The 23,691-nt window shown below is 59.8% G+C and overlaps 1 protein-coding gene across 8 annotated transcripts in view; it reads left to right on the top strand.

Moving 5' to 3' along the window:
- The first annotated feature begins 209 nt into the window (after positions 1-209).
- LPCAT1 (lysophosphatidylcholine acyltransferase 1) overlaps positions 210-23,691 on the top strand; it is a 41,026-nt gene continuing 17,544 nt past the window's right edge. For 3 of the 8 annotated variants that reach the window (XM_036847567.1, XM_036847570.1, XM_036847571.1), the window contains exons 1-3: positions 210-463; positions 17,356-17,498; positions 23,235-23,449. In XM_036847567.1, coding sequence (XP_036703462.1) covers positions 329-463; positions 17,356-17,498; positions 23,235-23,449 — 493 coding nt within the window. In that variant the 5' untranslated portion in view covers positions 210-328. Of the gene's footprint in view, positions 464-17,355; positions 17,499-22,742; positions 22,872-22,959; positions 23,141-23,234; positions 23,450-23,691 lie in introns of those variants that run through there. The other 5 variants (XR_005019332.1, XR_005019333.1, XM_036847572.1 and 2 more) reach the window with 4 other exon arrangements.

Below are 23,691 nucleotides of genomic sequence, written 5' to 3'. Positions count from 1 at the left end.
GGCCGGCACACCCGGCAGCAGCGCGCGGAGCCCTGGGCTGCCTGCGCGCGCTGGGGCGGTCTCTCCGGACCCGCGGGGGGCGGGGCGAACAAGCACGCCCCGCCCCGCCCCGCCCCGCCCACCCCGCCGGCGCCCCCCGCCCGCCCCGCCCCGCCCACGTCATGCAGCCTCCCCTCCCGCGCCTGCGCGGCCGCGCGCCTGGCCCGCTCCAGACGCCGCGCATCCTCTGCCCGCGCCCGGCGCCCCGCGCCCAGCTCTGCGTCCAGCTCCGCGACCCGCTCCTCGCCCGGCCCGGCGCCCCGCTCCCCTCGCCGCGGGCGGCGCGGCCATGAGGCTGCGGGGACGCGATCCCCGAGCCGCCCCCGCCTCCAGCGCGGGGGCCGGCGACGCGCGGCGGCTGGCGCCCCCGGGGCGGAACCCTTTCGTGCACGAGCTGCGTCTCAGCGCCCTGCAGAAGGCCCAGGTGGGTGTCCGTCGTGTGCCCAGCCCGCCTCGGGCCCGGGGCCGCGCCGAGGGTCGGGGATGCGCGGCCGGAGGGGGCCGGGAAGGGGACCTTGGGCGCGGCCCAGCCCCGCGGCGCCCCGGGGCCCGCGATCGCCACACTTCCCTGCGACCCGCAGCCTGCATCCCCCGCCGTCCTCACCCCATCCCCGGTTCCCGTCACCCAGGTTCCCACCGCCAGTGCCCTGAACCTGGCTCCTCATCCTCTCTCCCCAGGTCCCCGCTCCCGGGTCCATCCCCCTTTCCCTGATCCCTGGACCCCGCAGCCCTTTGCCCTGGCCCCTGCACCCCGATCTCGTACCCGCACCCCGGTCGGTCGGCGCCGCGCTCTCTCCTGGTCCTGGCGTCCACTGCCGCCGCGTGCAGGCCCCGCGCGGTACCGGAGCGGCTCCCCCTGGATGTGACTTCGTCACTTGATGCGCTTCGTGTGTGGGGACCTCTTTGGTCACTTGAGTCAGTGCCGGCGTCAGTGGGGTGCGGACTGTGGGCTCCCCTGGAGCTGCCGCCAGGAGGGTTCTGTGTCTGCGGGTTTCCACGTTGTTTCCGGGGGACTCCCTTGGCGGTTAGTCTGCGGCCAGAATCGGTCGCGTCCAGCCTGGTCCAGCCTGGGGTACAGCGCGCAGGCGGCCTGCTTCTGGCACGTTTTATCTGTGGGGTGGTCTGGTCCTGGCTGAGGGACGGCGGCTGCAGGAAGCAAGGAAGCAGGGCGGCCCCTACACTTGTCCCCTGCCTTCACGTGGCTCCCGACCTGGAGGGCTACTTCTCTGACCTGGTGGGATCTCTGAGCCGACCGTGAGCTGTGTCCGCATTGCTGTAGGATTGCTCACAGGAGGGCCTTTCTTTGACTCCAAAACTATGCATAGAAGCAGGGAAGTTTCGGGTCTCCAGGGGTTGTCTAGCCGGTGGGGAGTACACCTCGAACGGGGACAACACTTTTTGTGGGAAGATCGGAGTTTTTTAAATGTGTAAAGTAACTCATCTGAAATAATATTAAAGTGAAAAGTTCTTGAAGTCAGTCTAAAACTGTCATTTCCCCAGACGCCTGCCTTTTCTCTAACCGCCCCCTTGGTGGGTCCAGAGGTTGTCAGTGGGAGCAGAAACCGGCAGAAGACTGAGGGTGGTGGGGGGAACGGAGAGCGGCAGCCCCCCTGGCGACACGGAGGGACAGGGCTGTCCCACCCCGCCCGCCTGGTGGTCCCCTGGTGCCTCCCTCCTCGTCCTCACTGGCTCACACGCCCCCTTGTCTCCTCCAGGTGGGGCTCAGGTGGCTTCCTCTGAGCTCCTGAGTGAGCCCCCAGTCGCTACCACACCCCCGCCCCCTGCTTCCAGGGTCTCCCTCCCGCTGCTTAGAACCCTCGGGAGGGGGCTCCCTGGGATGGAGCCCGGAGTCCTTCGGGGGGTTTCCAGTGCCCCCCAGGCCTGTCACCCTTGGCTCCCGCTGCTGCAGAGCTGTCACTGTCTCCCGGCCCCTCTGCTCCTCCCTCAGGTCTGGGGTGAAATACCTCCGCCAGCAGGAAGCCCCCTGCGCCCTGGAGGGCCTCCTCTGTGTCCCTGTCACACTGGCAGCCCCCGTTACTGCGGGCGCACGGGGCGGGGGGGTCAGGTCTGTCCTGCCCGGGACTGTGCTCACTGGCCCAGGGGATGGAGGGGCCACACGGAGAGCCAGCTGGCTGTTGAGGGAATGAACAAGCGAAGGGACAGATGTCAGAGCAGAGTCTGAAACCCTGGCCCCCCTCAGGTGGTCACAGGGTCACAGGGTTGGGAATTGGAGGGTCCCAGCCGTGGGCTGTTGTCGCCTCAGCATCTGGATGAGTTCAGAAAAAGAATAGGTGTGTGAGGAAAAAAAAAAAAGAACGGGTGGGTGGCATGTTTTCACCTGCCTCCAAGGGAGGGATACTTTGTTTGTACCTTGTTGCAGTGTTTCAGAGGCCGGGTCAGAATAATCTTGGGGTATTTGTAACAAAGTCCTGTTTCTGCCCAGGGGTCTGAGGCCCCAGGTGTAGTCTGTACTCTCCAATTTCCAAGTCCCAGTCTGCAGAAGCATTTTGCTTTTTACCAACAATGTTCTGCAAAGCTTTCCCCCTTTACCATACTTTGTTATGGTAAAGTTTGAGCAGAGTGGACTGGCCTATCCAAGCAAAGAAAGCCCGCCTCCCGAAATCAATACATAAACGGATCCTGCAATGTCCGAGACACCCGGGGGCCGCTCAGAAGCTCACCTAAATTCTGAGTTGAGGTAGAACAGTAAGTGTGCCTATATTTACCTGCTGGCATTTGCTGTAGGGGAGGGGCTGCCGCGTGTCTGGGGATTAATGACCAGTTGGCCCATCTGTCATTTAACTGCAGCTTTAGTGAGGAGCTTAAGCATCTCTTTGGACAGAAAACAACATGTTAAGATCTGAAAAACTATGAATAGTGGAATATCATATCATCACCCTGTGATTTGGAGTCAGGCGGTGGTTCGATGTCACCGGGTGTTTGGGTACTTCCCTCTGGAAGCCGCGGGTGTGAGCACATCCCCTCCAGCTCTGGTGCTTCCCCATTTCTGAACCCCCTGAACCAGTGTCACCGAGAGTGTACTTCCTGGAGAGCAGCCTGGTTTCCCAAACACCTTGGAACTGAGCCCTCGGAGGGAGAGACCCTGCGTGCACCCCTCGCCCCGGTCCAGTCCTCAGAGAGGATCACAGGAGGGGCGACTCCAGGCACAGACCTGCTCGGCAGCCTGCGTGGAGTCTAATTACCCAGAAGTGGGCGATCTTTCTCTCCCAGTTCCGACCCAAATGCCCGCGTCTGGGGCTCTGTCTGGATGCCGAGTTGGGGCAGCCGCTCCGGGGCAGGGAGCCCACGCCCTGCTCGCTCCCCGGCCACTCAAGGGAAGGCTGCTGTTCACAGCCATCGTGGCCCCAGTGCCCCGCCCCCACGTGTGCACACACCAGGCCCACCTGCACGCCCTCACCACCCTCACGTCTGGGTGCTCCACGCGGGAGACTCCACAGGGAGCAACTCTTCATCCGACCCCTGCCACGGCCCCAGCGCTGTGCCTGGTGGCGGGGGGTCGCGGGGGGACGGGTGAATGGGGAGGTGGCCCGGCCTGACGCCCATGTTCTTGAGGGGCTGGCGATTATAGAAACTGGGAACGGGAGATGGAGGCCTTCCGGGAGAGCGCGTGTCCTGTGGCAGCAGCGGCAGGCTGTGTCCCTGGGCACCTGGGAGGCCACGGCCCCACAGTCCCCTTCTGAGGGCTGCTGAGGACCCGGGAGCGCAGCCCCGGAAGGCAGGCGGGTGGAGGGTGGGGGGCCGCGTCCTCATGTCCAGCTGAGGAGGCCGAGGCCCGGGTCCTGTGCTGTCCCCGGACTCCGGGCAGCACGGGCTGGCCCAGAGCAGATGTCTGAGCCGCCGCTTTCTCTTCCAGCTCACCGGGAGCCTCCTGTAATCTGATTCTAATTTTCTGGAAGGATGCGCGTGTGAAACTTAGTTGTGGTTAACGTTGAGGCCTGAGACGGGGGATCCAAGGGTGCAGGATTCCACTTTTCATTTCTTGCTCTCTTCTCTCCTGAAGTGAGACACACACACACACGCACATACACACAGTTTTCTCTTACACTCGCTTTAATTTCTTAGTGCTGATCAAAGCACAGTCTTATTTCTCATTTTTAAAAAGCAGGCTTCTTTCCCTGAGAGTGGGCCCGGCCCGCCCCGTGCCCGCAGGCCCGGGGACCGTCTGAGGAGGTGCCCTGTGGGCTCCTGTACCCAGCGAGTCTCAGCACGGCCTCCAGGAGCCCCTGTCACGAAGCCGGGCCCTGCCCACCTGCCCCTGGGCTGTCACCCACACAGCCAGGACAAGGGCCACCAGGACAAGGGCCACCAGCCCCAGCGGGCGGGGCCCGAGCCCCGTTCTCGCGGGTTCGCTGCAAGTTAGGGTTGGTGTTTCCGTGTCCCGTAAACCTTTAGTCTTGCTGTGAGTTATTCTGAAACGAGTCCAGAGGAAAGCATGTGTTTGGAAATACCCTGTGGAAATGCGGTAGCGGGTTTGTCCTAAAGCCCAAGTCACCGCTCGGCCGTCAGTGCAAGGTTTGCAGTAATTTGCTCATTCGCACGTTCCTTGGTGTTTTGACCACGTTCCAGCCTTGTGGGCCGGGGTGTAACCGTGGCTGAATGCCCTTCGTCACCGCGCACACGGCTGCCGGCCTCCGGGCCCCCCTTGGGCACAGCGTCCTCGGTGGCGCTCCGCGGGGGTCCTGGCTGGGGGCCGAGCTGAGGCGCCTGGGACTGCGGCCTGTGTACCCCTGACTCGTGTTTCCATGTTAGACCCAGAGGAGTGAGTGATGTTCCCTAAAAAGTTAGCTGCCGCTTAAGAGCTTGTTAAACTACATCTTTCACGCTTTTAACCTTTCAGTCCCCTAGGATGGGAACACGGAGCTGGACCTCACCTTGCGGGGTCGTGCTCGGGGTCCTGAGGTCCGGCGGGGGAGGACGGGCCACCCGGCGGGCCCTGCTGCTCCTTGCCACCCGAGGAGCCCGGGAGCACAGAGCGACCTCAGTGCCCGAGGCAGCGGGGATGCCGATGGGCTGGACCCGGCACTGAACGCCCGCCCCAAGGCGGGGGTCTTTTCTACCGGGTCTGTTCGCTAGCCCTGGAGGGGTAACAGCTGTCCCACGCACGTACAGAGCGAGCGACAGAACCTCCCTTCGGTAGCAGCAGATCTCTCTCACCAGGGGGCAGGAGCCAGTGGTCGCTTTTGTGCGTGTGACTCACGATCTGCACGCCCTCACTGGGTCCCTCCAGCTGGACCCCCGTCCCCCGCCCTGGCTCCCTTCCTTCTGCTGGTTGCTGGCCTGCGACCACCCGGCACGGAGGGGTTGGTGTGGGATGCGGAGCCCCTCCTCCACCCCCCAGAGTAGCCGGGGCCACTTCTGCTTCCGGTCTCCCCCCCCAGTGCAGTGGTCTCCCGGCTGCCTGCCCTGGCCCCGCCCTCTCCTTCCATCACTGCCTCACCCGTACCTGGTCCTCAGGAACCTCAGACCGGTCACCTCCCCGCTTCCCCAGGGTGCTCAGGAGTGACTGCCTGGCTGGGGGACGGGCTGCCCAGGCTCCTCTCCCCTCCTGCTCCCCTGAGCAGCCCCGGGGCCCAGTGCCGGGCCCAGCCCGGCCCACGACGTAACTGGCGGGCCAGGGGCTACCTGCAACCGGCGGGGGGGGGGCGGGCAGAGCTGGGGTGTTCTGGGGGGCTGCCTGCTGCTGGGGGAGGTGCAGAATGTACCCGTGGGTCGCCTTGCAGCTAGAGGGGACGTCCCAAAGCTGGGATTAGAGGCAGGATGTGGTTGGGGGGAACCCCTTGCAGTTGGGGGTGGCACCAGGGTGTTCCCTGGGGCTCCCCACAGCTGCGGGCCTGGAGGCAGAATGTTGGTGAGGGGCCTCCAGCCGTTGTGCTGGGGTTGAGCCGGGATGTCCTGGGGGTGCTCTCGGTACCTGAGGGGGGGGGGGTGAGTAGGAGGTGCCCAGCTGGGGGGCTGCCTGCAGCTGGGAGCCCCAGAGAGCCCGAGGCTGCCGGGGGGGCTACCACAGCAGAGGGACGAGGGCGCTCTGGCCAGGGCCCTGCCGCTTCCTGCAGGTATTTGCTGAACAGGTGGAAGCAGCGGGGGAAATGCTGCAGGTCTGGAATTTCGAGATTCTCTTCTTCAAACCCTGCAGTAAGGGCCCTGGAGATAAGGGATCTCCTTGAGCCACAAGCCAGGGTGGGTCTGACGTCTGGGCGGCTCTGAGCTGAGTGGGCAGGGGGCAGTGAGGGGCTGGGTCTGAGCCTCTCAGGCCCGTTCTGTGCGGTGGGGGGGGGGTCCTTTGTCATCGGGGTTCTCCAGCATCCTCCATCCCTGCCTTGGGGACCGCCCCAGGCCCCCCTGCCCGTGTGTCCTGCCCCTGCTGGCCACCCGCCAGGCGCGGTAGGATGCTCCCGGCTTCAGACAGTGAAAACAGGAGAAGCGGTGCAGTCAGGAGCCGGCGCGAGAGCCCCGAGGGCAGGGACCGCCGTGTCCTGCGACACAGCCAGGGCTTCATAACCACCTGTGGCGAGCCAGCCAGTCGGCAGACGTTACCTCTGGGCCCTGGCACTCACTCGGGTGGCACCCTCCGGCCCAGCGTGTCGTTGTCTGTGGACACAGAGATGCCCCGCCTCAGCTGCCGCCTGGCTCCCCCCTCCCGTGTTTCTCAGCCCCTCGGGGAGACATTCTCGAGGACCAGGCTGCTGGTAGCGCTGGTGGGGTGGGCCCTGCACCCCGGTGCCTGAGCCTCGGCACCTTTGTGTGGGACTTGCAGCCTCCTGGGTCCGCTTCTGCAAGTGGGGAGCCCGGTGCCTTGGAAGCTCCCTTTCTGCAGACACAGAATTACCGGGTGTCCTAGCCCCACGGGGGAGATGCCTGGGGAAGGAGGTCCGGTGGCGCTGAGTTCCTGAACCAGCACCTGCTTTGCGATCTGAGCCTCGTGCTGGTGGAATGTCCAGCCCAGAAGGCTTACACCTTCCAGCCTTTCTGCCTCTGCCCATCCGTCCTTCCCACAGAAGGGCTCCAGCCTGTGAATTTCACAGCCAGAGGCTGCAGGTCACAATCTCAGGGACCCCGGGACAGAGCTCTGGTCTCCAGCAGAGGGGTCCTGAAAACCCGGAGGAGATGAGATTTCGTACAAGACTTGAGTGAGTCGGAGGAGGAATGCGGAGGGCCAGGGAGGGTGCAGGCAAGACCCAGAGGCCAGCCCGGCGGGCGCCGGCGGCCAGGAGCAGGGGCGGGGCACCGGCTGTGGGCGCCCCCCACGTGTCCGCCCTGCCCGCGCACTGGCCCGCCCGCTCCTCCAGGCCCAGCCTCCCCTCGCACCCGCGGGAAGCTCCCCCCCTGCTCCCCCTGCACTTCCCTCCGTCTGTGCTCAAATCCCACCAGTTATCATTCTAGGGGCCTTTCCCAACTGCCCTGGAGACCCGGAGTCCACGGGGCAGGCGGCTCCCGGTGTCCCAAGCGTCCACTCCCCTGGCCTCCCGGGCGGGCTCCTCTGCCGTCTGCTGGAATGTACCGAGGCCTCCGGCCGGGCCTGAGTGCCCTGCCCGGCCTCCTTCAGGCCCCCAGCGCTGCGATCTCTGCTGCACTGCCCCCGAGGCCCCCGAACTGCCCCTCCGTGCTGACCGCTGACCCTGGGGCTGCCTTCCCACCTCCTTTGCCTGCGGACCATGGGCCCCACCACCCCCGGCTGCCCGCAGTGTCTGGGCACCAGGGACCGGCATGCCCCGGCCCCGTGAAAGGCCAGTGTGAGTGCCGCGGCCAGACGCGGGCCGGGCCGGGCAGGGTCAGCTGATGCCAAGGCTTCGACCTGCCCCCCTGGAGCCCTCGGACCCTGGCTGGGGGGAGGAAGGGCCAGTGTGTGGTTCTCCTTGCCGCCTGGGCTGCAGGGCGTCACGCTTAGGGTTCCCTCCGACCAAGTGGCTCTGACCTCTCAAAGAGCTGCACAGGTGTTCACTGCGGCCTCACAAGATCACCCTGTCAGCTGTGGTTGAAAATGGTGAATATGGTCATCTAGGAAAATTGCTCTGCGTTGGACTGTGGGACAGATTTGTAAACTCGGTGAATTACCGAGAGACACTCATTTTGCAGAAGGCTCCAGATGAGGCAACACGCGCTAAAATTTGAGTTGAAAGCTCTTGAATAGAGATCACCGGGATGGTGGGGAAGTTGGGCCTGCTTGAGAGTTTGAAAGAAAAAAATAGCTCTTTAGAAAAGCTATATTTAATTTTAGATTTGAGTGGGAGAGCTAAGAAGAAATAGCTTCTATACACAGTAAGCATGGGCTCTGGAAGGAGAGATTTCCCAAGTGGAGGCACAGATTATCCTAAGAGACACACAGGTAGATGGAGAGCCTCAGAGGTGAGGCAGTGGAGGCCTGAGGTCAAGAAGACAGTCACCTTAGCAAGAAAAAGACAAATGAGTCCAGTGTGAATCTGGGCACGGGTTTTATGTAGATGGGCAAATCCCCAAAAGAAGCCCAGGTACCCAATAAATATAAAGTGCTCAATAAGCACAGGACAGGACCTGTGCCCCCACTAGCCATCCCCCCTCGCTGTTGACCCCTCGGATCTCTGGCCACACTTCGTGTTCTGTCTGAGGGTAAAGAGAAGCCTTTTCTGGAGAGCAGCTGTGGGTGTGACAAGGTCCAGTGAACAGCCACGGCACAGAATGCCAGCTTTTTCTGTTTCGCTTTTGCTTTCAAGTATTTTAACTATTCGAATTAGTTGTGAAAAGGACCGTTTATTTCCTATTTGAAGGCAGCCTATGATTTGGACCGGAAGGCATTTTATATTTAATAAAGGTGTTTTGCTGATGGGGGCAAGCAGAGGGGATGCGTTTCCAGGTTGATTTGCTGGCTTTGCATCTCAGGCATCGGGTCCAGAGCTGGTCCTGGACCAGCTGTGACCTCCAAGGGCCTGTGGCTTCACTGTGCCAGCGTGTAGGACTCTGTGGCAATAACTGTGCTTTTTCTAAGAAAAATAAAGTTAGATGTGTCTTTTTCTCTCTCGCCGCTGCGTCCAGCACGTGGAGTGTTCCCTCGAGGCTCTGCCTGCTTCCTGCCCGAGCGAGGCTTGCCCAGGGCATCAGGTGTCACCTTGGCAGTTTTAGCATCTTCTGTCTACTCGAAAGCGGGATTCTCAAGAACACCTGGCTTTATAGTTTGTTTGTTTGTTTTAATACATGTAAGTAACAGCAAAAACAAGATTGATTTCCTGGGTGAGGCTTTCCTGTGTTTCTCCCAGGTGCCTTGGAGATCTTTCTGCAGAATTTGCGAGTCTCGTCTCTAACTTGCTCCACGTGGAGCAGCTTGGAGGTGACCAGGACCAGGCTCCCAGGAGAGCACAAGACCGGCCCCAGAACGCACCGCTCCCTCCCCTTCTGCCCCAGCTGTGCTTGTCTCCAGAGGTGGGCTCTGTGCCCCATCGGGACTGCAGCTGGCCTGTCTCGGGAGGCTCCTCCGGGTCGGGGCCGGGGCACCTGTCTGACTCCCTCACTCCTTGCCCTCTGGGCCTCGTCTGTGGCCGAGGGGTGAGAGGGTTCTGGAGCCGGCCCTGCAGCTTGGGGAAGGACCCCCGGGGAGGGAGGTACAGGTGAGGTGGAAGAAGGAGGCCAGTGTGTCCAGCAGCGCCCGTGGGGGAACCTGGGGTCGAAGGGTGACTCTGCAGCCATGCAGAACTCTGAGCCCCAATCTGTTTTGGAGGCGGAGCCAGTAGGAGTGGGTAAGAAAGAGAGGTGGCGAGTGTGACTCCCAGGTGTGTGTCCGGGAGCAGCTTGGGTGTCGGTTTGGGGGCTGTTGCCAGTTTTCCCGTTGATGCCTCTGGAGCCCTGGGCAGCTGGGACGTCAGTGTAGGGGCCTCGTCCCCATCAGGCCAGGGTCCGAGAACGTGAGGGTACTCACGGGAGCGAGGGGGTCCCAGGCCTGGGCTCCCCCCGCCCCCTCCGCCGCCAGGGCCGCCCCTTCTCGTCCAGGCTGCTCCTCGAAACCTGGCTTTGCTTCCACCGGCGGCTGACCTTGGGAAGCCGCCCCGCCTCCTGGCCGGGCCTCAGTGTCCCCGCCCGTCTGAGCCCATGCGCTGCGGGTGCGTTCTCTCTCTGGGGGGTGGCCCGCACCCTGCCTTCCCTGGAAAGATCATCGCTGACGCCCCCTCTGGCGGCCTGTGTGCTGGGCGGGTGGCCAGGCCCTGCCTGCCTGCATCCTGCACGGGGTGCCCACGCTGTTTGGGAGGGTGAACTGATCTGGGGGGAGTTGACGGTCGTGTTCCTGGAGCTGCTCCCTTGTATCCTGTGAGCTGGTGAGCCGTCCCCGTGGCTCCCTGCACCCGTGCCGGGTTTCCTGGCTGGGAGCCGTGTGGGGTCTCCTGGCCTCTGGCACTTCCTGCGGCCACCAGTCAGCCCCGCGCCTGTGTCCTGGGGTCCCATCCTCGTGGGTTTGGGGAGACCCACAGGGCAGGACGCCTTTTGTCCTTCACACCTTGGATCTGGGCACCCTGGACGCTGGCTCCGTGCGCCCCCGGCCCCTGTGCTGGCAGTGCGTGTAGCACCCCCGTTAAGCCAGGCTTCACCTGCCCCTCAACCCCACCACCGTGAGTGATTGGCCTACTTTCTGTGTGCTCACCGAGGTCCGCCATCCTTGAAAACACTTCATTCCAGGTTGTGAAGTCATCTAATTGGCTTGCACAGGTCGGTCCCGTCTTGTTTCTTATCTTTCTTACCGACTGTTGCCCTGGGATGTGTCCTCTGTGTCCCGTGTAATTCATTGCTCCTCCCCTGGCTGGCCCCTGGCGTCTGTCACACAGGTGACCTTCAGCGCACCTGTCCCCCGGTGGCGCCCTGGGTGGCATCCCACTCCGCTGCTACCAGCAGCGCGCCCATGTGAGCAGCCCCTGGGGAGCTGGGCCTGGGCCTGCCAGCTGGCCAGGTGCCCACGCACAGCTCCCCACCCCTGACCCCCCGTTCCACCTGCAGCACAGAGGCTCCAGCACCGTCCTCACGGCCTGGGGAGCAGCTCTGAGCTCTGGTTACTCCCAGAACCTCAGGAGCACGTGGACCCCGGCAGAACCAGCGGGCCCTGGGCTCTGCACTCAGTGTCCTTGTGGGCACTGGTGCAGAGCTCTTGGCCGCGTGACGTCAGGGGCCAACGCGTCTGGTGGTCCACACCTGTTCTATCAGTTCACGGATCTTACCCGCTGCCCGAGGATGGTTTGTGGTGACTGCGGTAGATCGAGCAGCCAGCGCGCGAGGGCAAAGTCTATTCCTTTTTTTTTTTTTTAAGTCCTGCTAAGGTTTTTTTTTTTAAATTTATTTTATTTATATATTTTTGGCTGCGTTGGGTCTTCGTTGCTGCGTGCAGGCTTTCTCTAGTTGCGGCGAGCGGGGGGTACTCTTCGTTGTGGTGCGCGGGCTTCTCATTGCGGTGGCTTCTCTTGTTGCAGAGCGCGGGCTCTAGGCGCGCGGGCTTCAGTAGTTGTGGCACACGGGCTCAGTAGTTGTGGTGCACAGGCCTAGTTGCTCCGCGGCATGTGGGATCTTCCCGGACCAGGGCTCAAACCCGCGTCCGCTGCACTGGCAGGCGGACTCTTAACCACTGCGCCACCAGGGAAGCCCCTCCTTCTATTTCTATCGGCATGATTTTCAGGAACTTTCTAAGGAAGGGGTAATGGCCGAGGATGTGGGCTCAGCGCTGCGGTTGTGTGGCCAGCTGGCCCTGTGTGCGCTTGCTTATTACATTTTCTTTCATCACAGGAGGGAGTGAATTTCCCTCCAGCCTCCTGGTGAATGCGGTTCCTTTGGAATGGTGGGACTTCTTCCCGTGATGAAAGCACTGGCATTGGAAGGCGCCGTCGGGAGAGTCTTCCTGTGCCTGCCGGTCAACGTGCTGACGGTCCTGATGTGCTGGCACCCAGCATCTGGAACGTCTGCTCTGCCTGTAACGCGGTCGCTGTGTTCTCCAAGCTGCTGGCACCGATTCCCTAGTGCCGTCCTGGCCGCACGTGTCACGTCAGGGTCTCGCACGGCTGACTGGGGTCCCTCAGCAGGCATGTGCTCGAGGGCACAGGCATTGCAGCGCCCTGGGGCCTGTCCTCCCTGGGCGAGGGCCTGTGTCTCTCTAGAGATCTTGTCTCTTAAGTAACGCATTGTGTTTCCTCGTTGGTTGTGAAACATAAGGCACTTGGACCAACTTGCACGTGGGTGATGCCAACGGCCTGGGTGGCCTTGGCAGGGAGGAGGAGTGATTGCCGGGCTGGTCTGAGCCGGGCATTGGAACCTCGGGTGCTGCACCTGGAGAGTTCTGGACCCGTGGATCCGATGAATTCAGTGTGAACTGGAGACTGTTTTACATCCAAAATGAGAATTGTCACTTTCACAGTTCTTATCACAGGAAGTGTCAAAAATACAGCAAATGTTTTTGCTTAGGGGGCCGTAACAAAGCACCACAGAGGGGCCGGCTTAAACAAGAGGAATTTATTCCTCCCAGTTCTCAAGGCTGGAAGCTGAGATCCGGTGTCACAGGGCTGGTTCCTCCTGAGGCCTCTCTCCCTGACGTGTAGACGGCCGTCTTCTCCGTGTCCTCATGTGGTCCTCCCTCTATGCATGTCTGTGTCCTGATCTCCTCTTCTTATGAGGACCCCGGTCACATGGGATTAGGGCCCACCTTAGTGACCTCATGTACCTTAATCACTTCTTTAAAGACCGGACCTCCAAAGACAGTCATATTTTGAGGTGCTGGGGGTTAGGACTCCAATACATGAATTTGGGGGACACAATTCAGCCCCTAACACCAAAGCAGAGAAAACGTAACGAGCTGCCCCCTCTCCCCACCTCAGCAATCCCCCCCTTACAGCCCCTCTGGGCCCACAGACACCCCCTCTTCTCCCACCAGTGATTTGGAAGCAGAGCCCAGACTTCATCATTTCACCAGTAACAATCCCATGGGTATCTGCATCTCAAGGACAAAGACGGCTGGCAGCCGCTGTGCAGGCCATTGTCACCCCGAAGGCACCGGTGGCTCCGGGGCGGGGGCGGGTTCTTGGCTACAACTGCGCCAGCCCACACCCCCCCCCGCCCCCCACCCCCGGGCACACACTCTGATCAGAGGGTCCCCTTCCAGCTTGTCGTCTTGATTTTTTTCCTACGGTATATTTGGTGCATCTGTGTCTCCTGGTCTTCCTTTTGCCGACTGTGTGCTGGTCGTCCGTGTCTTCTGGAAGCTGGTGGCTTGATCCAGAACTAGAGAGATCCCATTCCTGTCGGGCTGTTGTGTGGCCCCCCCACGCCCAGCCCGGCACACCTGCTGGTCTGCGTCCGGGCAGGACCCTCTGTCACGCACACGTGCCTGGATGGTGGGTTCTGGACGCCTGTGCGAGCCCTTCGTGGACGCCTCCATGGACACGCCCCCTCCACCCCTTGGCTGTCCCGAGGGACAGTCTCACGGGACAGGCAGCACGAAGCTTGACGTTGCCCCTAGGCCAGTGTCACGATCGGGAGATGGTTTCATAGGGTCGTCCAAAGGCAACCAGAGAGGCTGGGGCGCGTATGTGGCACGTATAAATAGATGTGTGAGGGTGAGGGTGTGTGTGTGCGTGGACGTGAGCGTGTGCCCGTGAGGCGTGCGGTGTGAGGTTCCCATCACGCATGGACTCTTTCTGTCTGTGTTCCAGTCCTCCATCTGCTTGGGGCCCTGGGTCCTTCGGGCGGGAAACGGTGCCCTGGGCCTGGATGGATCACCGCCTGGACCCACTCTGCTAGGGGCTCGTGGTGAAGTGTGCGGGGCGAGAGTGGGCAGCGCACCTTCAGATCCGGGTTAAGCTGGCTGCCCGGCGACACGGATGTGCAGGGGACACGCATGTCTGCGTCTGTGCCTGTTAAACCCCTTTTTCATGGGACAGTTTCTCATAGACAACTTCTAACGGCTTAATCGAAGTAGCTCAGCTGGGCACTCACTGCATGTCACCCTCAAGGGTTGTGTTACAGGCCCTCGTGTGGCCCTCGAGAAGGGTGACCATACAGTTGACCTGGCACTTTTGAGGGTGACGGGCCCCTGATGATGGCCCAGGGCCGAAGCTGGGGGCAGCATCTCAGGAAACGGGTCTCCCCTGCCCACCGTGGCCTCCTGAAGGGACCCGCCTCCTCCAAGCAATTTTCATGGCCCCCGTGTGCTTCCTGCCCGCCCCACCCCCCGACCCCGGCCCCGGCAGGGCCTGGGCGGGTCCATGGCTCAGGCCATGTTCTGTCGGCACCTGCCCATCTCGTCTGTGGGAGGCCTGCCTGTTTGCCGAGGGTCGTGGCTGTGTGGTCACTCCCACGTCCTTTCCCCGCTGGCTGCAAAACTCAGACACCAGGGCCGTCTCCCCGCCGCACACAGAGCGGGCACAGAGATGCGTCCTCCGAGAGGCAAATGTGGTCACGTGTCCTGTCCACGGGGAGTGGCCGGTGAGCCGGCTTGTGGGCGCTGTCCGCTCATCAGCCAGCAGTTGGAACGGTGGCACTTGCCGCGACTCCAGGGTCACCCCTTCGGGCCTCGTCATCACCCCAGTCGGTCCGGACAGGCTGGGGTGCTGCCTCCCCGGGGCCTCAGAAGCCCTGGGGAAAGCGGGAGCTCTTTCTGGAACCCTGAGGTCTGCTGTTGTCTTCCGTTGCGTGCAGTCGCAGCCGTGCTGGCCGTGGCGTGCGGCTGCACAGTCGGGGTGTGTCCGCGACCCGTGCGCGCTCTGAGCATGCCGGCCCCGGAGCTCCTATCCGGCGCTCTGCCGCCCGTCCATGCTGTCTACGGCACAGGCACCGGCTTTAGGGTCCATTTATGGGGACGCACCGCAAACTCTCCAGTGACTCAGCTGCCCTGCCACCTGGAGGGGCAGCGGCCACGGGTCATAGGATGAACGGGTACGCGGGGCTCCCAGCACAGCCCCCGGAGCCGGAGCCCCGGGCCGTCAAGGTGACAGGCAGCCCGAGAGGCAGGGCCCACCAGCGAGGAGGCGGGGCGTCTCCGCCCTCCCTCTGCAGCAAAGTTACAACAGCAAGGATGGAAAAGGACACGTTTTGAAATGAAGGAAAGGCTACATCTTAAACCTTGCGGGATTGGATTAAAGTACTTAGAGAAGGCTGCGTTCTCCATGTGAGTTTGGGGGAAATAAGGTATTCCTGAAAATATGCTCCAGGCTGTTCCCTCAAGAAGTTAGAAAGAACGTTAGCGTACACTCAGAGTAGAAGAGAGAGGCCCCTGTAAGATACAAAATTAATGTGACCGAATAGGTCACAGCAGGGATAAGGAACAAATGCACAAGTGGTTCTGTAAACAGATTAGTGAAGGGGAGGACTGTCTATCGGCACAGGCTGACGAGTCTCAGAAGCACAAACGATATGAACAGCGACGCCGTAGATCAGGGCAGGGTTGATGTAACTTCAGGGCAGCGGCTCCGCACGATTATCCTGAAAACGCGCGATGGGGAATCGGGTGGGAGGAGAAGCCTGCTGAGGACGCCCAGAGATTTCCTCCCTGACAGAAACACTGAAATAACTCCAGAAAACAGGAAATCTAGATCAACAATGAAAAGCATTGGAACAGCCATCGGAAAGCTCCGTAGGAACTCCTCCAACGAGGTGGGCTGGTGTCTGGCGTGGTGACCGCAGGACCCGAGGACAGCGGTGCCCGAGGACGGCGGTGCGGGGGGCGTGACCAGGCTCGCCTTCCAGACGCCTGTTGGCAAACAAACCTGGCGAGGCCTTAAGAGAGGTGGCTTTCCAGCTCTGGAACCGAGGTTGCGACACCGGAGAAGCTGTGGCCGCCGTGGGTCACGTGGATAGGGTGACAGATGAGCACGTAATCATCCCGCAGGGAAGACGTGTGGTGACATTCACCCCGTTCACGCTGACCCCGAAACGAGACGCTTAGGAAAGCCGGTGCAGGAGGCACGTTCCCACCAGCACGTTCCTGCGCCGTCTGACCCCCTGGAGCAGACCCCCCCCACCACCGTTTAACAGGAAGCATTGTCACCAGCGGCGGCCACAACAGATCCGGGGTCACCGGCCCTGTCCCACCTTGTGCTGAAGCCAGAGGTTCAGCCTGGGGACCCCAGCCCTGAAGGCGGGGGGGAGAGGCCGCTCAAAGTCACCATCGTCAGAGCACACGGAGATCTGGACCCACACGTGGCTGTGGGGCACCTAGAATGTGGTGCGCGTGAATGAGCTGTGCTGTGAGCACAGAACACACTGGATTCCCTGGGCGTGACGAGGACAGTGTGAACTGCCTTGTGCAACGTACGTGCGGAAATGATGTTGTTTTAGGCGTGTTGGGTTAGATAAGCTGCATGTTGAATTGATTTCATCACCTTTGTGTTTTTAAACACGGCTGCTAGAAAACATAAAATGGCACACGTGACCTGCGTCGTATTCCTGTCGGGCAGCGCTGGCCCTGATGGAGACACCAGAGAATCAGGGAGTGGCCGGCATGCAGGCCTGCAGGTGGCAGAGGCGGGGGCGGCGGGTGGTGGTGGTGAGCAGCTTGGACACGGTACCACGGACCTGGGTCTCGTCCCGTCTTTTCTGTCTCCTGTGCACCCAACCGACGTATTTCAAGTATATTTTCTTACAAATAATCAAAAACTGCATCTGTTGGTCGTAAGGCTCTGTGAGTTTTGTCTTGTCATCCCTCCGCTCCCCTATTTTCTAATCGACCGCCTGAGATCAGGTTCATCACAAAACACGCTGTTCCTGAACGTCCCCCACCCGCAGTGTGGAACCAGACCATCACTTTGTATGTAGAAGTGCTGGTACCTCAGTCACAGCTGCCCGGCCACCGGGGCCCCTCCCTGACTCGGCCACTACTGAACCCGTGTGTCCCCCCTCGCCTGCAGGGCCTCCCCTCCCCATGGGGCCCTAGCCTGCCTTCCCCATGTCCACCGGAGCAGAGCCGTGGCTTTGGATGCCCCCTCCCTCCCTGCTGGGCCCGCATCCTGTCTGGGACTTCCTGGGGGTGGAGAGTCCCCGAGTCCCCAGCTTCCTTGTGGTCTGAGCCCAGCCCTGCCAGCTCTGTGCCCGTGGCCCCGTGAAAGCATCCTTGTGTGCAGGGGCTGCTGGGGGCGCTGAGGAGGGGGGCTCGGGGGCGGGGCTGCCTGCTGGGGGTGCCAGGAGTGGGCGAAGCGCCGGCGGCCAGGAGAGCACCCCGACCCCCAGGCGTCCCCCCGGTGGCTGTGGGAGGGACTGGGGAGGGACAGGGCCGCAGCGTCCGCGGGAGGCTGGTGCCTGGGGCAGGGCGGGCCTGGCGCGAGGAGCCCAGAGGACAGTCCCCCGAGTGACCGTGCCCTGTCCCCTCAGGTCGCCGTCATGACGCTGACGCTCTTCCCCATCCGGCTGCTGGTTGCCGCCGTCATGATGCTGCTCGCCTGGCCCCTGGCGCTTGTGGCCTCGCTGGGATCCGCTGAGCGGGAACCAGAGCAACCCCTGGCCTTGTGGCGGAGGTGAGTGCACGTCTGTGGGGGCCCCGGGGGGTGTCGCAGGGCCCGCTCCCCCTGCCAGCATCCTGCCCTGAGGCCCCTTCCAGGGCTCCGTGAGCCGCGTGGCCGCTGTGTTGTGTCCTGAGCACCGGGGTCCCGTGCTTCCCGGTCCCCGCCCCTGAGGCCGCGCGTCAGCCTGCTGCCGCTGGTGTGGTCTCTGCCTCGTATAGGCGGACGTGTGAATCCGTCTTAAGTGAAGATCCAACAGGGGCCTCACAAAAGGACGTGAAATCACAGCATTGTCTTGTGTATTTAAACACCTAAAGCTGTTCCTTAGCTCACACTATATGCCGTTTCTAGTGAAGGGAAACGTTGAGCTATCGGGAGGGTTTTGGTGAGTATTTTCGGTGCGTTAGAAGATACCGTTCCTGTCGTAAAGCCAAGCTGCTGACCACCTGTGTCTGCATCTCCGATCAATCCTAAGGGTGTTTGGACGGTTTATTCACAACCGAAGTGTTCTTAGTTTCGCGCAGGGGCGGTGGTCGGCAAAAGGGCCCACAGGCCAAACCCGGCTGCAGCCTGTTTTTGTGAATGAGGTTTTACTGGGACGCAGCCCTGCCCATTCATTTGTACACCGTCCAGGGCTGCTGTCCTGGAGGGCAGGGGTCGTTGTGGCCAAGGCCACAGGCCCACAAAGCCTAAACTACCTGCTGCCCGGCCCGCAAGGTTTATGGACCAGCTCAGGCCCCTCGTTTCTCTCCCAGTGTCTGAGCTGCTGGAATGTTGATGCCCTGAGAGGCTGTGGAAACTGGCACCCATCCTGGACCTTGGTTCCCCACTGCCCACGTGCCGTGGTCAGAACAGCAGTTACATGCAGGGCAGAGACGGCCAGTTAAGGTTCAAGGGTTTTCTGAGCCGTTCATGAGCATGGCGCCCGGGGACCCCTTGCCCTCCTCATGGTAATATTTCACATCCTCAGACCATCCCCAGTTTCAAGTGAGCCATGGTCTCTCCCCCTCGCTAGAAGCCAGAAGGTAGACGTGGCTGTCTCCGTGGGTGTGTCCCCAGGACGGAGCCTGGCCTGAGGGACAGGAAAGTCTCTCCCAAATGAATGAATGAATGGGTCAGTGAATGACTGAATGAAAGAGTGAATGAGTGAATAGAGAGCTGGGTTTTCTAATCTCTTTGGAAATCATGCTTTACCTTGAGGTTTTTGGGGTTTTTTTTAATGTTTTAACGGTAAAATATGAATTTGGTATCAAATATATAATCAAGCAAAATAAATCCAGACCAAATAGGAATCAGAATTTCAGTTTTCACTAGGTTGAGAACCCATAGCTAGAAAGCAGAGATTTTGTAGTTTTTTACGAATTACGAATGATTTGATCAAAAGTGTCTTAATTCCCTGTTCCCCCTGCTCTGTTGTGGGCTCCCCTCCCTCCCCGCTGTCCTCTCCCACGAAGGAGGAAACCTCGCACAACCTCGGCGTCTGTCTTTTCAAAACAGGTGACTCTGGGCTGTTTCCATTTCCCTGTTTTGACTCCCTGTAGCTTTTCTTGTCTGCAGTAAGGTACTTGGTCTCATCGTGTGATAAATGGGCCACAGCAAACTTTAGTTCCGACAGCCCGCTCGCTTCACAGACGCACCGTGTGAGTGTGCGTGTGTGCGTGTGTGTGTGCGTGTGTGTGACGTGCACACCTGATGTGCCCCTCGTGGGGAGATGTGGGGTTAAGGCTCACGGGAGCGCTGGGTGCTCAGGTACAGAGACTGAGCATCGTTCAGAGTGTGTGTGTATATGTGCGTGTCTGCGTGTATATGTGTGTATGTGTGTGTGTTTGTGTACGTGTGAGTGTGTGCATAAGTGTGTGTGCTCATACGTGTGTGTTTACATGTGTACTGGCATGTACCCCAGCTGCACACGCCGCCCACATTGAATTCCCACCCCCTGCAGCCCTCGGGGTCTCCACACAGCAGTGTTTCTCGGGAACCCGGTGCACAGCCCTGGGCTCCGTGGAAACAAGAACAAACACCCGGCCCCGAGCTCCTCAAAGGAAACAGTGACAGGAGATCCTGAGTTTGGGACGCGGGGAGTTAGGAGGAAACAAGTTTGAAATAACAGGACTCAGAATAGAGGACATCACGTCATCAGCCGGGGCGGTGGGTTGGTTCACGCCAGGCACAGCTGTGTGGTTTTGAGCAGATTATCGTTTGATCAGGGAGGATTTCTGCTGAATGTAAGTTAGTGTCAGTCAGACCTTCCTAAAATAAAATCTTCGGTTTTCAATGAAGGGAGGAACGACACAATTTTGCATAAGACTCTGTGTTTTGAAACACAGAGTGTTGTAAAAACTATAGTATTTATCTTCTTACAGGACCCAACCAGGCAGGGCAGGAGACACTGCTGGCCAGTCCTGCAGGCGCTGGCCCTTGGCCGACTCAGGGTTCAGGAGGGTCAGCTCAGCCGTCACAACCGGGTACCACGGCGGGGCTCAGACAGCAGGATTCGTTTCTCACGGTTTTAGAGGCTGAAGTGGGAGGTCAGGGTCGGCAGCCGTGGCTCGTGGCGGGACCTCTGTCCACCTGCAGATGCCGCGTCCTCGCAGGCGAGACCTCTTCCTCTCCTGTAAGGACACCGGTCCCCTGGGTCAGAGTCCCACCCCAGGACCTCACTGGACCTTAGCTCCAGATACAGTCATGTTGGGGGTCAGGGCTTCAGCATAGGAATGTGGGGGGACATGAGTCGGTCTATCGCAGAGGATGCCCTTTCCTGAGTGCCCCGTGTGGGGACGTCCATCCTTGGGTCATCTCCATGACGACTCTGAGTCGCCACGTGTATGCTGGTGGCGTTTCTCACTTTTGTTGGAGTAACGCGAGTTGGCGGTTACAACAACGTGGTGGGGAAGAGTGGGTGGCCGAGGGCAGGCCTGCAGTCCCTCCTCCCAGCCCCATGCAGACGCCCTCCACACGTGTGTGTGGCTTTTCTGACGTTGCCTCTGTCACCCTGGGGAAGGAACCATGAGCTCTGGGCCTGTCGGGGTCGGACCCCAACCCCGAGGGGCACCGGGCAGCCCGCGCATCTGCACACGCGGGGCCCCAGGGTGGGTGAAGGGGTGGTCCCCAGCGTGGTCAACATCACCATGTGCTTCTCTCTCACACGGTTTCTCAGAGTCACCTGCACATCTGCCTGCTTTGTGAAGTAAAGTCTGAACTTTACTTCTTGTATTGTTTTTTCCATTTTACAGAATTTCCGATTTTATTTTGCCTGTTAACCAAGAGAATAATGAGCCCTGAGTGTAGCCTCAAAATTCTCCACCCCCAAAGTCCTGCGGCCGCTGCCTGGGATTCATTCTCCTCCCAGAGGGCCCGGGGCCCTGACCCCTGCGTGGCACGTGTTTCTCTTCTGCTGTACTCTCAGGCATGATCTGCATTTCCTGGGCCTGTTTTCTTTGTCTTTGTTTTTTGTTCCAAGATTTTCTGGAGTATTGGGTTCTCAGAAGGAAGATGTGCAGGAGAAACTCATTCACATCTTATGTCTGGAAATGTCTTTATTCTCTCCTCTGTGTTGGTGGGTAGTTTGACTGGGTATAGAATTGCAGGTTTCACGTCATGTGTCCCCAGAGCTTTGGAGATGCGCAGCTGACACCTTCAGCTTTGATGCTAGGCACCCGTTTGTTCCTCTCTGGGAGGTTTTACAGTCTTCTCTTTGTCGTTGGAAATTTGAAAAATTCTCAAAAGAAATAATATGAGTCTTCCTCATAAAATTCTTTCTGCTCAGCACCTTGAGATGGTGCTGAAGATCTGGGTCTTTCTTCAACTCTGAGAAACTATTTTCTTTATATCTTATAGTTCCGTACTCTTCTTTTTCCTGCATGTTCTGGGAGGTCCCCTTCTCCACATTTTTGAGCCTTTTTAGGGAACTGGTATTTCTGCATGAGACTTTTGATTTCCAAGAATATTTTCTTTTTCTTGTCCTCTGGACCTTTTCAGAGCACCCTGCTCTTCTGGCACTGTGATGTCCTGACGCATGTGGGTTTTTACACGTCTCTTCTGACGCCTGCCCTGCGGGTCTCCTCAGGGTCATACTCTTATCCATCATGTAGCTGGTTCTGCCCACACGTCCAAGTCTGAGGTGTCCACCTGTGTGATGAACGACAGATGGAGTCGGGGTACAGGTCCCTGCCCTTGGGCATGTAGATCTGTCTCCCGATTCCCTTCCCCTGGAGAAGCTCTGGCATCTCCGGTGTCACTGGTGCCCTTGCCTTGGGGACCGCGGTGCTGGCCCTGCACTGGGCAGTGGCCGGGGCTCTTCTCTGAGGCCGGTACCCACACCTATAGGCATCTCTTCCCCACAGGCAGCTTGGGGACAGAATTCCTCCAAGACCTTAGAGAATTATCAGATTTGGTTTTTCCTGTCCCAGTACATCGCTGTCACTGTTTGACCTTTGGACCCGAGAGGTGGTGGGTGTGTCTCCGATGGAGAGGCTGAGATTTGACCCCCCTTTTCACCAGCTCTCCTCCTGGACCTGCCTTCCTGGGACCGGCTGCGCTCCCACTGCAGCCTCCCCCGCAGTCTCGTTTCTTTATCCTTGTGCATCAATCGACATCCATGGGCTTTTATTTTTGTAAATGACTTTATCGTGAAAAATAACATGCATGCAGAGAAGTGCATTTAAAAATGTGCAGTAGAACAAGCGACTGGAAGTGCGTGCTTTGTAGTCACCTAGCTCTAGACGCAGCGCCCAGCGTGGCCCCCGCGTCGCGTGGGTGACTGTGCAGGGCCTGCCCGTGGTCAGAGGAGGTCGTTTCCAGGCGGCCCCTTGCAGGCGCGGTGCAGCTTCAGAGACTTGCTCAGATCTGTCGGGACTCATCTTGGGAATTCTCTTGAGAGGGTTGTTAAGCCCCTTGGGAAATCAATCCAATAAGGACTTAGGCTCTTGTGCTTCTGTGCAGTGATTTTTACCCAATTTGATCGCCCACGTAGCACAGCAGCACAGCGAAACACGGGTCCTTCTGAAAATGGCCCTTCGCCCAGGGGCTCAGGTGCGTGGTCTGTAGTCACTTGGCACCGGGCCATCGCTCACCGTGGTTTCGGTGACACGAACAGTGATCTGGTTTGTCGTATCAGAGCTTCCTATGAAAGGGAATGTGCAGATTTAGATGCTTACGTTCTCATATGTTTAAAAAAGAATAAATATGAAGCAAATTCAGTTCATCTAGCCTGATTTTTACTTTCTTTTCCAAATTTATTGTCCATCTAATTTCATCCAGAAAAGGCTGGTTTCCGGAAGGTAACAGCTGCGTCCCGGAGCCCGAGGCCACCTGTGGGAGGCGAGGGAGAGGTTTACCCGGCACGTCCCTGCTCTCGACCTCAGCTCTGCTGCCTCTCCACCTTTCAGTGTGCGTTTTAGGTGCCGATGATTTCTTTTCATTGAAAACTTATATCCTTAGAATGCTGACAGATCACCCGACGTGTCTGTGTCTCTAGTTTTGTCCTGTGGGCCTCGCTCCTCACATTCTGCTGTCCTTGTAACGTGACTGAGGCGGCTTCCGTTTTCTTGAGTGAATGGACGAGACAGACGTTCTGCTGCGCACGTACACAGTCGCAGGGAGGAAAGCACAGCCTCTTGCCCTTCCCTCCTCGGATGTTCCAGTGACCGTGGCGGCAGGTCTCCCGGGATCGGCATAGCCCCTGATGGGGTGCGGGCAGCGGGGCTGCGTCCCCCGCCGGGCCTGGGTCTGACGGCTGCGCTTCTGTTGCAGGGTCGTGGACGTCCTGCTCAAGGCCATCATGCGCACCATGTGGTTTGCCGGCGGCTTCCACCGCGTGGCCGTGAAGGGGCGGCAGGCGCTGCCCACCGAGGCCGCCATCCTCACCCTGGCGCCACACTCCTCCTACTTCGATGCCATCCCCGTCACCATGACGATGTCCTCCATCGTGATGAAGGCGGAGAGCAGAGACATCCCGATATGGGGAAGTGAGTGAGCCCCCCCATCCTGCTGGGAGTGAAACCCCCAGTGCTGGCCAGTCCAGGTCACGGTGACAGCACAGCCACGTCCACACAGCTCATACCACAGGAAATAGGCACCGGGCCTTGCATCCCTGTTTCCTTTGTTGTGGTTTCTTCTGTGATATTGTTGTGATTTTCATTTTTTATTAACACGCAAGTGCCCTTGGCTATAAGGTGTTGAAGTGCTCCTGGAAGTTCTAACAAGAACG

This window comes from Balaenoptera musculus, chromosome 3 (genome assembly GCF_009873245.2).
Source record: "Balaenoptera musculus isolate JJ_BM4_2016_0621 chromosome 3, mBalMus1.pri.v3, whole genome shotgun sequence".
NCBI classification, from domain to species: Eukaryota; Metazoa; Chordata; class Mammalia; order Artiodactyla; family Balaenopteridae; genus Balaenoptera; species Balaenoptera musculus.
The sequence above is the reverse complement of the archived record's forward strand: the minus strand, read 5'-3'. Positions and strand labels throughout refer to the sequence as shown.